This window comes from Anabrus simplex, chromosome 1 (assembly GCF_040414725.1).
Source record: "Anabrus simplex isolate iqAnaSimp1 chromosome 1, ASM4041472v1, whole genome shotgun sequence".
Lineage (NCBI taxonomy): Eukaryota > Metazoa > Arthropoda > Insecta > Orthoptera > Tettigoniidae > Anabrus > Anabrus simplex.
The window spans coordinates 225,609,055-225,623,389 of record NC_090265.1 but is presented as its reverse complement, the minus strand read 5'-3'; the positions used below and the strand labels follow the sequence as shown (position 1 = coordinate 225,623,389).

Sequence of the window (14,335 nt, the reverse complement as noted above, 5' to 3'; positions counted from 1 at the left end):
TATTTCTAAGATATTAACTTAGCACTACAATTACAGATTTACACACACACAGACGATAGCCGAGCCACAACTTACACAAGCACACGGTTACACACTTATATGGTTCGCGCTCTCTCTCTCTTAGTTTCTCATGTTCCATCTACAATGACACACACACACAGAGTCCCCGATTATTTACACTACACTCACTCAGCCACTCAGTCACACTTGTTAGCGCTGTCACGGTCCACAGCCTACACGTCAGTCTCGCAGGTCGGGATAGTATCGGCTGTTCACTCAATCCGTCGAATCCCGCTCGCAGTCTACGCACATCGCCACCCAGTGCTCCCTTCTTCGCCGCTCCAGAACACCCAAGGTTCTTCTCCAGCAGCCAGCCACAAAGGACGCACACACACACACACACACACGATGTCAGGGGAATAGGAATGAGTCCTCCGCTCCAACAGTCAGATACTCAATCAGGCTGACATCTCAGCTAGGCTATCACTGATTGCGCTCTTCGCTAACTCACGCCAGCGAACTCAGTCTCACTCCTCACACACTCACTCACTCACTAACTCCGTCTGACTCTCATTCACTCTTACTCCAAGTTACTCCTCTCCTTATATACCTGCTCTGGGCCTTCCAGAACAGTCCGGATGCTAGATGTCTCCAGGAACCTCGCGAGATGGAAGACTCCAGATTAATCGTCGAGTAATTTCCGTCATCCCATGCGACGCGACCACGGACAGAAGAGAGAAGGGCCCGTCCAGCACTTAAATGTTGCTCGCGATTGGCGCGCTCGAGCCTAAGGGGGTGGGGTGATGGGTGACAAGCTCGGCGCCTAGCGACTTGGCATGGCGGACGCCATAACTATTACAATACGAACCTGCTGCAATGCATACTTGAAATGAAATGTACTATTTCAAAGTGTACTTAAATGAACGTGTTCTTGACTTGGCATACCTGGTATGTTTGAAATGTGCTATATGAAATGTATGATTTAAGTCGCAACTGAAATAAGCTATGGTACTGTACTTACTTGATTCTTCCCACAGCCGAAATCCACTTCCTGCGTCTGTCCGATTCCCATGGACAACCAGAAAATGTGTGAAATATAATTCCTTTTCCATGCGTGTTTCTTTGTGTACTGTGGCAGTTCACTGCACAACAGTTTCTATTTAATTTAGGCATTTTGATACACTACTACTACCATAATTTCACACCCACAGTTACACAGCCTGGACTGACCTTTCAAGACAAGATCACCGAAACGTTACCGATTTCTTCTGTGAGAGGCACTGACAGCGGCTGTGCATGCTCCCTATAGGAAGCCACAGAGAAGATCACAGGTATGATGGTGGGGGGATGTTATTCGACATGTGTCTGAGAAATAAATTGATCACTGGTAATGGATGGTATAAGAAAAGAGATAGTCACAAGTTTACCAGATACAGTAGGAACTTGCAACAGAAATTCATAATCGATTACATAATACAACCTGTGACCATAAAGATCAGTGAATAGTCCTGTACTATAAACACAGATGAACAATGCACGACAGTGACCTTACTGTCCTTCAAAATAGTCCCCTCCCATAACTATGCACTGCTGAGATCAGCGATTCATGTCCTGGAAACTTTGCAAGAAGGCTTAGTTTGGAATGGTGTTCAAAAGCCCTGTCACGTTTCGTTGGATGTCAGGAATATCATCAAATCTCTTTCCTTTCAAAGCGAGTTTGAGTCGTGGGAATAGGAAGAATTCTGGAGGATTAAGATCTGGTGAGTATGGGAGATGTTCAAGCTGCACCACCCCCTTTTTTGCCATGAACTGTTTGATGATATTGGCTGTGTGTGGGCGAGCGTAGTCATGGACAAAAAACCATGAATCTTGTTCTGCGTACTGGGGTCATACCCTGCATAGACGTTTCATGAAACGGGTCAAAATTTCAATGTACCGTGCAGCATTCAACGTCATTCCCTCAGGTAGAAATTCCTTGTGGATAATGCCTTGACAATCGAAAAAGGTGATGAGCATCGTTTTGATGCATGACTTTTCAGCTCTGACCTTTTTCCGACGAGAGGATCCCGGAGAACGCCATTCCATGCTTTGCCATTTCATTTCAGGGTCGTACCTGAGACAACAGGTTTCATCCTCAGTCATGATACAGTTCAAGAAATTTGGTGTAGTATCCGCCATTTCGACAAAATCCTGTGAAGCCTCTAAACATGCCTGCTTCTGATCGTCAGTCAAGTGATGTGGCACAAGACAAGAACATGTTTCCCTCTTCCCTAACTTCTGGGTAAAAATTTGTCACACGGATTCACGGTTAATTTGCAGTTCATCCACTATCATGCGCACAGTTAATCGCTGATCATTCGTGGTTAATTTCCTCACCTTCTCAATGTTTTCGTCACTGACGGCGATCGCCGGTCTTCCACTACGGGGGTTGTCAGAAACATTTTCCCGGCCTCCTCGAAAACAAGCAAACCACTCGTACACACACTTCAAGGACAGTGCTTGATCTTCATAAACACGTACCAGCATTGCATGAATTTCTTTCGATGTCTTGCCAAGCTTAAAACAAAACTGTACATTGATCTTTTGGTCGTTCATGTTCCTGTTCGCAGTTCAGAACCAACGCACTAAACATGCACTGTGTCAAACAGGTCTTATATGGCACACACATGATGCTCAACACGATGCTCAACTGAACAACATTGGGAGCAGGTGGTCAAAACCTGCTGCTACGCAGGTGCAATGTTGCGTGTTGCCAGTGTTGTCGGATCGACCGTTCTGACTTCATTCATCGAACTTTATCGTCACAGGTTATAATAACAGAAGAAATCAGACGATGCTTTACAGACGTGAAAGTGATACCAAGCATTAATCTTGACGGTGACCACAAACTATTGGTGGGGACACTGATGAAATTCAGAAGGGGTGAATATGGGGGGAAAGACAGGCAATAATCAAATGCTGGAAACTGAAAGATAGAGAAACCCAAGATATATATATATATATATATATAGGAAAAACATTAAAACTCAACTTCCAAAATATGAAAGGAAGGATATTGAGGAAGAATGGAAAAGGTTCAAACAGTCTTTAGTCAAAGCAGCAGAAGAAACCTGTGGAAGGACATTAAAAAAAAAAGTCAGACCAAAAGAAACTCTATGGTGGAATGAGAGAATTGCAGATGCAGTCAAGAAGAATAATGCGTGGAGAGAATGGTTCAGAAACAGAACAGAACATAATAGAGACAAATGGAAACGACTAAGCAGAGCAGTAAGGAAAATGATAGCATTGGCTAAAAAGATGTCCTGGGAAAAATTTACGAAAAAGATAGATGAGAATTGAAATAATGATAAGAACATATTATACCGCATATTAGGTAACAAAAGGAAGCAAAAAGAAAATACATCAAAAGTCATCAACAAAGATGGAAAACCTGTGTGAGAAGAGAAAGAAGTTTTGAGAGTATGGAAAGAATACTTCCAAAATCTATATGAAGGACAAAATGAAACAAAAGAACCCAAGGAAATAGATGAAGAAAAAGTAAATATGACCATTACAGTGGAAGGGACAAATAAATGATCAGATGAAATAGGAAGAGAAGATCTACAAATGTCAGATTTAGAAAAAGCTGTATTAGAAATGAAAAATGGCAAAGCTCCTTGGAATAGATGACATCACAGTGGAAATGATTAAAGCTGCAGGACCTACTGGAATGCAGTGGCTGTACAAAATAATGAAGATAGTATGGACTGACAGAGAGATTCCTGATGATTGGACAAGGGCAATTATTGCACCTATTTTTTAAAAAGGTAAGAAGGCACTTTGTGAGAACTACAGAGGAATAGCATTACTGTGTCATTGTATGAAGATTTATGAAAAGCTAATTTTACAAAAAATCAAGAGCAAGATAGATTCACAATTAAGAGAAGAACAACAAAGGTTTAGACCCAGAAGATCAACTATTGATGCCATATTTACAGCTAGACAAGTAGTAGAAAAGAAATGGGAATTTCGGAAAGACATTGCAGTTGCATTCAGAGATATACAAAAGGCTTATGACACGTAAGAAGAGAAGAGAAGAGAAGAGAAGAGAAGAGAAGAGAAGAGAAGAGAAGAGAAGAGAAGAGAGATGGCAAGGGCTGAATAGTCAAGAGAAATGTAATTCAGAACTAGAAACATGTATAACAAATGTCTGAACTGTGTTATAATAGATGGCAAAAATCAGAATGGTTTAGAACAAACAGAGGAGTTCGACAAGGAAGTGCACTTTCACCAGTGCTCTTTAATATAGTGATGGGGCAACATTATGAGGAAAGTTTGCCAAGGATCAACAGCAAATGATATGAAAGTCATAGCATATACAAATGATGTAATGATATGGGAAGAAAATGAACAAAAATTGGAAGAACAACTAAATACCTGGCAGCGGGCAATTGATGAAGCAGGCATAGAAATAAGAACGAAAAGTGAGGTAATGAAAATCAGTAGAGAAAACAGGTGTTAGGTATAATGGAAAAATTCTTAAAGAAGTAGATGTTTTTAAATACCGAGGAAGTAAGCTAACTGGCAAAGGAAACATCAAGGTAGAAATTTTGGAGAGGATAGGAAATTGTTCAAAATTTTATTACCGTATATCAGACATATTTAGAAATTGGAAAGTACCTACCAAAGCAAAAATCATGATATATAAATCATATTATTTGCCAATACTGACCTATGGATCAGAATGTTGGACTTGGACAAAAATAGATCTGAGTAGATTACAACTGACAGAGATGCATTTTCTGCAAGAGATCCTGGGTAAAACAAGGAGGGACAAGATAAGAAATGTAACCATATGAAACACACTACAGATCAACCCTCTAAAAGAAACTATGGGGAGAAATAGGCTGAAATGGTTTGGCCACGTCAAAGGAATGGGACAAGAAAGATTACCAAGAAGAGCTCTGGAATGGACAGAATCTGGAAGAAGACCAATTGGAAGACCACGAACAAGATGGAGGGATCAGGTGGAGGATGATGTAAATCAGAGAGGACTACAGTGGCAGACAGTGATGAATGATAGAATGTGGGAAAAAAGAGAAGATTGGAAGGGGCTCTGTGAATGACTTGCATAAGCAGAAATGTATCAGGAAGAGGAAGAAGAAGAATATATCAAATCACGTAAATGTGTGTTCAACTTATTAATATTTTAATAGTATGGAAAACATACACATTTAAAATACGATATGAACATTAAGCATACTGTACTTTGATATGTTATTTCTCTTCATTCTCATACTGATCAGTTAAATTTAAATCTATTTTAGTCATAATTTGGGTATTGTAATTTATCTTCATGTTTTTGTTGTAACACTGTTAATAATGTAAAGATAGTTGGATAAAGGATAACATTCAGGTAGAGGAGGTTACTAATATTAGCAAAAGTATTGAAATTTACCAATTGAGAAAAAGATATTTACAAAAAGTTACAACAGTTGAAAGCTAAAAAAAAAAAGCTGGGATTGATATTATATATATATATTTATGAAACTGGCCCTCAATGGGTTTGCCATACGACACGGTACTGTACAATTTTTATGTTTTTGCGTTGTGATATACTAACATATCTGAAATATTTATTTGATTACTGTATGAAGGAGCTATATAAAAGTGTACAAGGGAAATGGTGTTAAATATAAAGCGGCTAACTTCAGGCCAAACAGTTTGGCATGTGCTGTATGTAAGCTCTGGGAAAGCATTCTTTCTGACTATATTACACATGTTTGCAAAATTACTAACTGGTTTGATAGAAGGCAACTCGGATTTCAGAAAGATTATTCCAGTGAAGCTCAACCTGTAGGATTCCAGTAAGATATAGCAGATAGATCAGGGGTTAAATAGACTACATTTATCCTGAGTTATCCACTGATTCTTAATTTTGGGATGATGACCTTAGATGTTAGGCCCCTTTAAAACCCAAGCAAGCAATTCTTAATTGATCTTTCCTTTCTTTCCAACCTTTCTTCAGCAGCTCTACTGACCTCATTCTTCAAGACTGTCCATTCTACCGCTATTGTGTTTCCTTCAGCCTTTTCATTTAGTCCTTGTGCAACATGTTCTTTGAAACAATCCCTCACACTCTTTTAACGTGTCTAAATTTGGCATGAATAATCAGCTGCTTTGCTACACGCTCATAAAATTTCCATTCCACAAATAATTTTTAAAAAAAGTTAGCTCCCGGAAAATCATAATTTGGACCAGCATTGCTTTCCCGTATTTCTAGATCATCAAAACAACTCCAGATATCACTAGTAACATTTCTCTGTAGCCCTGTCCTTTGTCTCCACACAATATTTGCTCATGATTTTCATGAGTCTCAGAATCATTATCACTACTATATTAATCAGAATACAATTATGAACCACTACTAGAAAGTTTACAATCTCCACTACTTCTAACATATAATCAATTTTGTATTTTTTCAAACCTTTAAACACCATTTCCTGACAACAGGGTGTGAACTCAAACATGAATAATCTCTAACCAGAAGATGATGTTTATAAACTAGGCCTGCTTGTGAAATAGACACAGGAAGGACTGTCAATAAGGTGGTGAGAGCTTGCTGAGTCATGGGAGTGCTGAGTGGTGTCACAAGACTCTTCCATATTTCTGTCTATACACTTCTAATGACCGCATGTGTGATGAGCGCTTTGAAGTGTTTAGCATGGCAGGTAAGTCATAAAATTTGAGTGCTCTAGAACATTAGGAATGACAAAGAGTTCAAATAAAAGATGACTTAGTGGCAGAAGAGATCTATTCAAATCTTGGGCTAAAACAGGGGAGTAAATTATCACCTTTATTGTTCATACTTTTTGCTACCGTAACAATATTTTGGAAAATGAAGGGAATAAGAACAACAAGCCTATGTCTTAATAATAAAGAAATGCTTGGCCTGATTTTTGTTACCATCAAACAGGGCGATTTTGGACACAGAGGTGGTTTTGGACAGTATGGTAGATTTGCCTTTTTTGGTTGTATAGAATGAATCACCACTGCTTTGCACTTCCGTGCACATTTTATTTTGGCTGTGAGGTTATGTCCTCGTGTTCCGCATTTTTAATTATGAGTCGACTTCGTATTTTGGAAAATTTCCAGTGTGCAGTGGCATTGTTGAAAGTTCATGCATTATCATTAAGTGGATACGTTTGATTGTCATGACCGGAAGGAATGCATTATAACTATGGTTATAACTGAAGTGTTTAGGCACGATTGCTGTGGAATTTTGGTGCGATTTAGTGAAAAGTAGTGTTTTCTGCACATTTTATTGAAAACTGAATGCAGTCTGGGTGATTTCGGAAAATGCCTAGAAATTATCGTCAAGGTGTAATTACAAAACAAATCTATTAGAAAAAGCCATAGGTCTTTGTGATATTAAAAGTGGCAAGTTGTCTCATAAGAAAGCATTTGGTTTGTATGGTATACCTTGGTCCACCCTATAAAATAAAGTGCAGAAAATACAACCGAAAAAAATGGGAGGACTGCCAGTGCTAAATGAAGAAGAAGGAAATGCTCAAGCAAGCTCGTTACCCTCCAACACAATCTGCTACTTCCTGCCGCCGCAAATAAAATGTTCTTCCTGGGAAGTCAATTTTTGGCCATGACTTCTACCGAGATGAAAGCAGTACAGAAACAAGAGTTAGTCCTGGCAGCAGTAGTGAAAATGAATGTGATGAATCACAAAATAAAAGGAATGACCAAGGTAATGGCATTTCTGGTGTTCACGGGGTGTTGCAAGAAGAGGTTTTCCTTGTTGCAAATTACAGATACAAGTTGAGGAACAAAAACATACGAGGCAGTATGTTGACATGGCCTCAAATATTCATTCAAGGGATATGGATGTCAAATTCTTGCACCTACATAAAAACAGCAAAAAAGTGTTTCTGTTCCCTAACATTCCTGATGAGGATACAATAGCTAAAGAACAAATTTTGAAAATACTTCCAGCCCAAGTTGAGAAGAGAGGAATGTTTATTTTCATAGACAATTTATTTTAGATTTATAGGTCTTGGCAGCTACATGTTCATTGTGCTGACCCCCCCCCCTTTTTTTTTTGCATTTGCTACAAAAAATTTGTATCATTTCTAAGAAAAATTATTAAGATCTATCAGTAGGATTCCTGTGCAGTTTATAACTATTAATATTTCAATTTAGACCGGAAAATTTTACATTAACCTTGTCAGAAAATAAAGATCGATCAGTAAAACATTAATTTTATCATTACAATGATTTTAACCAGCTAGTCATATATTGGAGATCCTCAGAACACTTTAAATATCACAACACTAAAGCAGAAAGAACGTAGAATTAAAATAAAGGACTACTTTTGTCCAAAGTCACCTAATACTCTTTGAAAGTTGGGACAGCAGTTTAAAAAGCATGTGGCTCGATGAATGGGGTGGATTCGGATACTCCGTTTTGTTTTCTCAGGAAAATGTATGTTGGAGTATATTTTCCATTTGAAGGGTATAGTATCAATTGGATATATTCTTCATTATTAGGATGATAAAAAATACAATTTAAGATTCCCTTCGTGAGTTAATATTAAAATAACCTCAAAACCTTCCGAAACCACCCTGTTTGATGGTATACAAAGAAACATCATAAAAACTGATGAATATTGTACATAATGGAATTTAAAATTAACATTTAGAAAAAAAATGGTGTAAAAAGGATAATAAAGAAAAAATAAAGGTGGTGGATAGAAGGTGCAGAATTAGAGGTAGGGCCTAATCAATAAAATATTTAATAATTACGCTAGCATCTAATTGTAAGTGGAAAGAACAAATAAGACAAGCAAAAATATGAAAGAGTCCGCCTCTGTGGTGTAGTGGTTAGCGTGATTAGCTGCCACCCCCGGAGGCCCGGGTTCGATTCCCGGCTCTGCCACGAAATTTGAAAAGTGGTATGAGGGCTGGAATGGGGCCCACTCAGCCTCGGGAGGTCAACTGAGTAGAGGTGGGTTCGATTCCCACCTCAGCCATCCTGGAAGTGGTTTTCCGTGGTTTCCCACTTCTCCTCCAGGCGAATGCCGGGATGGTACCTAACAGAAGGCCACGGCCGCTTCCTTCCCTCTTCCTTGCCTATCCCTTCCAATCTTCCCATCCCTTCACAAGGCCCCTGTTCAGCATAGCAGGTGAGGTCGCCTGGGCGAGGTACTGGTCATTCTCCCCAGTTGTATCGCCGACCAAGAGTCTGAAGCTGCAGGACACTGCCCTTGAGGCGGTAGAGGTGGGATCCCTCGCTGTGTCCGAGGGAAAAGCCGACCCTGGAGGGTAAACAGATGATGATGATGATGATGATGAAAAAATGAAAGAACTTTCACCTTTATCTTGCACAAAATGTTTGGAGAGGAAGATGCCAAATACTGAATATAAACTGCAGAAAAATTATTCTAAATTTACTTGTAAAATTGTAGCATTGTAGAGGGCAGAAATATGAGGCATTGAAGAAGGTACTAAAGAACTAGAGGTAATAAGTAACAAGTTCTGAAAAATAATAATGGGGCTAACAGAACATACAGCTAATAGTGGAGAATTCTATGTGAAGAGATAAGTAGAAAATTTCACTATGACAAGGCACAGTCTCCCATCATTGATTTGAAAAGTGTAACAAAATCATTTCCAACAATGCTTAAAGTTCTTAAAGATAAAGAAATACGAATTAAAAGTTAGTGCAGGCCAAAATCCATACTGTGCTAAAAGTTAAATAACATAAAACTGCTGTACATTCACAGGAGGACTTATGTTTTCCAAAATCACTCAAACCCAAAAGTTATTTCTATTGTGATTATCAAACTTACTTCTGCACTGAAAATCAATTTCTCCAAAAACCATATTGTTAATATTTTGCACCCATCCTTGTTGCAAATGAAAGAACACTGCTTGGAAAAACTATCAGAAATTCTCTCTCTCTTGTTTGGTCTGTATTTTACTTAGAGTTTCTTCAATCATAATAGAGGACCATGCAAAAAACAATGCCATATACTGTACACTGGATTTTCAGGTGTCTGCTGAGTTCTGATTTCCTTAGCATTTCTTTCAGCATACCAAGCTACAATAGTATGGTTCTTAATTGTGAAATAACTAAGAAAAACAATGCTCTGTCAGTTCTTGAGAACTCCCACAGGAATATGTTAAACTTTTCAACATTTGTAATTACATAATTTGTGAACAATTGTTTGAATTGCACTAGGAACACCAGAAAATTGCTGACTGCATTAAATTTTACATCACAGAAATGTGAATATGTTGAGATTGCCCAACATACCGAGAATGGTTCCTCTTCATTTTCACTTTTCCACTCTGGTTCACACTTGACAGGTATAAAAAATGTATCCTCAGTGTTACTTGTGCCCTGTAAAGATATATTTATTATGTTATTCTCCTTCATTTTAATACAGTATGAAGTTCAAAAATGTTTCAATACAACACAATGTTATACAAGGACAAATGTAATTTACAGTAGTAAAAAAAAATACTGTTGCAGCTTTTGTGTTGGCAACTCACCTGCCGCATTTAATTTTTTCATTTTCACAGATGGCGCTTGATGATGATGCTCGCTGTTTAAAGGGGCTTAACATCTAAGTTCATTGGCCCCTAATGGTATGAAATGAGACAAAATGTACTGACAAATTAAAAGTCCAAAATCCTCCACTGACCAGAATTCAAAAAGTCAGGATGGAGAATGAATGGATGGATATGAATTTAAAACAATCAGTGGATCCGATCTGCTGTGCCTCACATTCACAGAAACTGACGTAAAACAATAGTATTACTGAACAAGGGACTGGAGAGTGAGGGTGCAATGAGAATATTTCAAAGATCAGAGAGCACACGTGGTGTCAGGTACATAGCCTACACTATCTGGGTGATGGTGACACCAAGGGCTTTGTAAGGGTGAGTGAGGCAAATATATATGGCCCAGAGGTGAAAATTACCAAACTTGAATGTTGTGGCCATGTTCAGAAACGAATGGGAGCAAGACTGCAAAAGCTGCGCAAAGACATGCAAGGGAAAAAAATCATCAGATGGGAAATCACTGCCTGGACGGGGTCAACTAACTGATGTGCAGATTGATCTGCTGCAACAGTATTATGGAATGGCAATAAGGAGGCAGACAGGGTGTATAAATGAACGTGAAATGAGGGAGGCAGAATGGGCTACTTATTTTCATAAGTTATCAACTGATAGTAACCCACAGCATTATCTTTGCCCAAAAGGTGTTGACTTCATGGTGTGGCTACCAAAAGTCAAAAGTGACAGGAATGGAATACCATCATAAACATTCTCAACCATTAGCTGTAATGGAAGCAATCAAGCCAGTGTACAGGAATCTATGTGATAGGGACCTTCTTCAAAAGTGCTTGCATGGGAATACCCAAAACCCAAATGAAAGTTTTAATCATTGTATCTGGGAAAGGGTACTCAAAACAGTATTGTTGGACTGATTACTATAAAATGGTGTACTGGATGCAGTTATTTGCTTTAATGATAAACTGCAACCAGGAAAACTGTGTTGAGGAAGTTAGGCAAAAATCCTGGGAAAAACTTGACAACAGCTCTTCATGCCATTGATAAACAACGACTCATGAAGACGGAAAAAGATGCTCAGGCCCTGACTAAGGAATCAAGGACCACGAAGAGGATGGAGAGAAAGAAGAAGAAGAAAGCCAAACACAAGCTGAATACATGGCAGGAATGTTCTAGATACTTGTCAGTGATCATTTTTTTTCTTTTCTTCATTTACTCAAGCATTTAGTTTTCAGACATTCAGGTGCACATCTCTCAGTAACTATTGAAGGTAAAGATCTGATTTTTTCTATGTTGTACCTTGGAACCACCCTTAGAGAGGTGAAGATAAAATTATGCTATTGCAATCAAAAATACTTGAATTATAAAAATAAAATTAGCAATTTTTATGGTAAATTTAATTATGTACAGGTAGACCTCGTTATACGCGATAGTTACGTTCCGCGAAATTGCCGCGCATATCAAATTCGTGAAAATTGAGGGTCATTTTATATGTTAAGTATAGGGTTAGGTTTCCATTTACTCACGTATTACGTTTAAAATAGCAGAGATTCTTAGTATTTTTAAACAAAATAACCATTATCATGTTTCTGAAACGCATGTTAATGCAAAATTTATACAATTAAAAATTTAACACTGAAACACACAAAAATAAACTAAAATAATTTCATTAAATCCTTCTACATAACCTAAACAGGTCCTGGATCATCTACATCGGAAGAATCTGATAATATGCTTCAATTTCCATTGCGGATTTCCTTGCGTGCAAATCCTCTGTAGCTGAAGCGTTATTGCACTCCTTACTTCTTCAGGATTATGTTCTTGAATATTGCCATTATAACGTCGATCATTCTGAAGGCCTCACCCATTTTCTTCGCTGTCAGCTTTCTAAGAGGCTGAACTACCTTGACTTCTGTCTCTTCTTTATTGCTATTCTCACTCAAAATGATCAAATCTTCGTTGCTCAGATATTTGGAATCAGACTTTAGGACACCAGTTTAAAGTTTGCCCAGAATGGACTGCCAAATGGTGGTGACTACCTGCCTTCTGTCCCCAAATCTCATCTTGACTGATAATGGCACAAATTTTATTGGAGCCAACAATGAGTTATTATGAATTATTAAGGGTAGCTGCACTGAAATAGAAGAATATTAATCTAATTTGAATATGAAATGGAAGTTTATTCCACCCTTCAGTCCTTATTTCGGTGGGCTTTCGGAGGCTGGAATAGAGTCTGAAAAATCACTTTTGAAGCTGACCGTAGGAAATTCTATTCTTAATTTTGAAGAGTTGAGTACTCTTTTGTATCAAATTGAGTCTGTGTTGAACTCAAGACCTCTCTGTTCAATGACTGACGACCCCAATGATCAATGCTATTCGACACCTGGACATTTATAGAAATTTAATAATCAATGAAAGAAAGACAGAAAGAAAGAAACAAACAAGAGATTTTTAAAGGTCCATATGTGAAGTTCTTAAAAATGGAGATAGAACCTTTCTATGCACTAATTGCTACGGTAGTGATGAAGGTTTTGGGAATTCCGAACTGCTTACAGATGTCTAAAAAAACTTTGTCATGGTGCCTCTAGCTCCAGTCTTCAAACCAGTGACTGATATATTTGTGAGGTGATACTTTTCTTTGAAATATTCAGCAGTAGGTTGATAGATGTTGTTCTCTGCACTGACTTCCTTGGGTTGATTGACGTGAGTCTCAAACCTAGGGTCTATGATGTGTCTCTGTGAAGAATTTGGCTTGAAGTCAATAATGTCTATTTGCCAACTGCTGCCATCATGGGTAGGACCATTAACTTCTTGGTATACGTTGAAACCCTTATTCTTCAGAGCATCAGCAATGGCTAATCTTGCAGAATGACATCATATTAAAAATCAGTGTTTTTAAAACCAATTTAATTACGCCTCCTTGATGCTGACATTACTGTTGTGAGCAGGGCTTGAGTAACACAACTTGCACATCACCCCATACTGTAAACAGATTACTGAGGTTTGTAAAGTATTTTAAAGTAAGGTGTATAAAATATTTCAGTAACAAAACTGATAATGGAAATATTTATTAGTTCTTGTTATACCATTTGGGAATCGCAAAAATTCTCACACATTTCTTTAACATTACACTTGTTACATGAGGACAATAATGGAACATCAGGCACTACTCAATGTCTCAGCTTATGAAAACTAAAATTTTATCTTAAAACTAATAATAATAATAATAATAATAATAATAATAATAATAATAATAATAATAATAATAATAATAATAATAATAATAATAACAATAATAATAATAATAATGTTATTGGCTTTACGTCCCACTAATTACTTTTATGGTTTTCGGAGACACCGAGGTGCCGGAATTTAGTCCCGCAGGAGTTCTGCCAGTAGATCTACCGACATGAGACTGACATATTTGAGCACCTTCACATACAGCTGGACTGAGCCAGATCGAACCTGCCAAGTTGAGGTCAGAAGGGCTGCATCTCAATCGTCTGAGCCACTCAGCCTGGCTATCTTACAATTATCCAACATTGCACTAATGAAAAGGACAATGGAACATGAGGTACTACTTAATATGGCAGATTATGAACACTTATAAACAAGAAAACACTGTCCTACATTTATCTAACAATGCACTAAAGATGAAAACAACAATGTACGGCAGAGAACACTAATTAAGAGCCAAAAAAATCACTTTAGAGATTAACAATGGAGTATGAGATACTGCTTAACCCAATCACTTCAGGTTTAATGCT

General features: G+C 38.0%; 1 protein-coding gene across 6 annotated transcripts in view; it reads right to left on the bottom strand.

Moving 5' to 3' along the window:
- Positions 1–14,335, bottom strand: part of LOC136885986 (uncharacterized) — a 188,654-nt gene that overhangs the window by 90,152 nt on the left and 84,167 nt on the right. For all 6 annotated transcript variants that reach the window (XM_067158714.2, XM_068230979.1, XM_068230959.1 and 3 more), the window contains one exon: positions 10,306–10,392. In XM_067158714.2, coding sequence (XP_067014815.2) covers positions 10,306–10,392 — 87 coding nt within the window. The remainder of the gene's footprint in view (positions 1–10,305; positions 10,393–14,335) is intronic.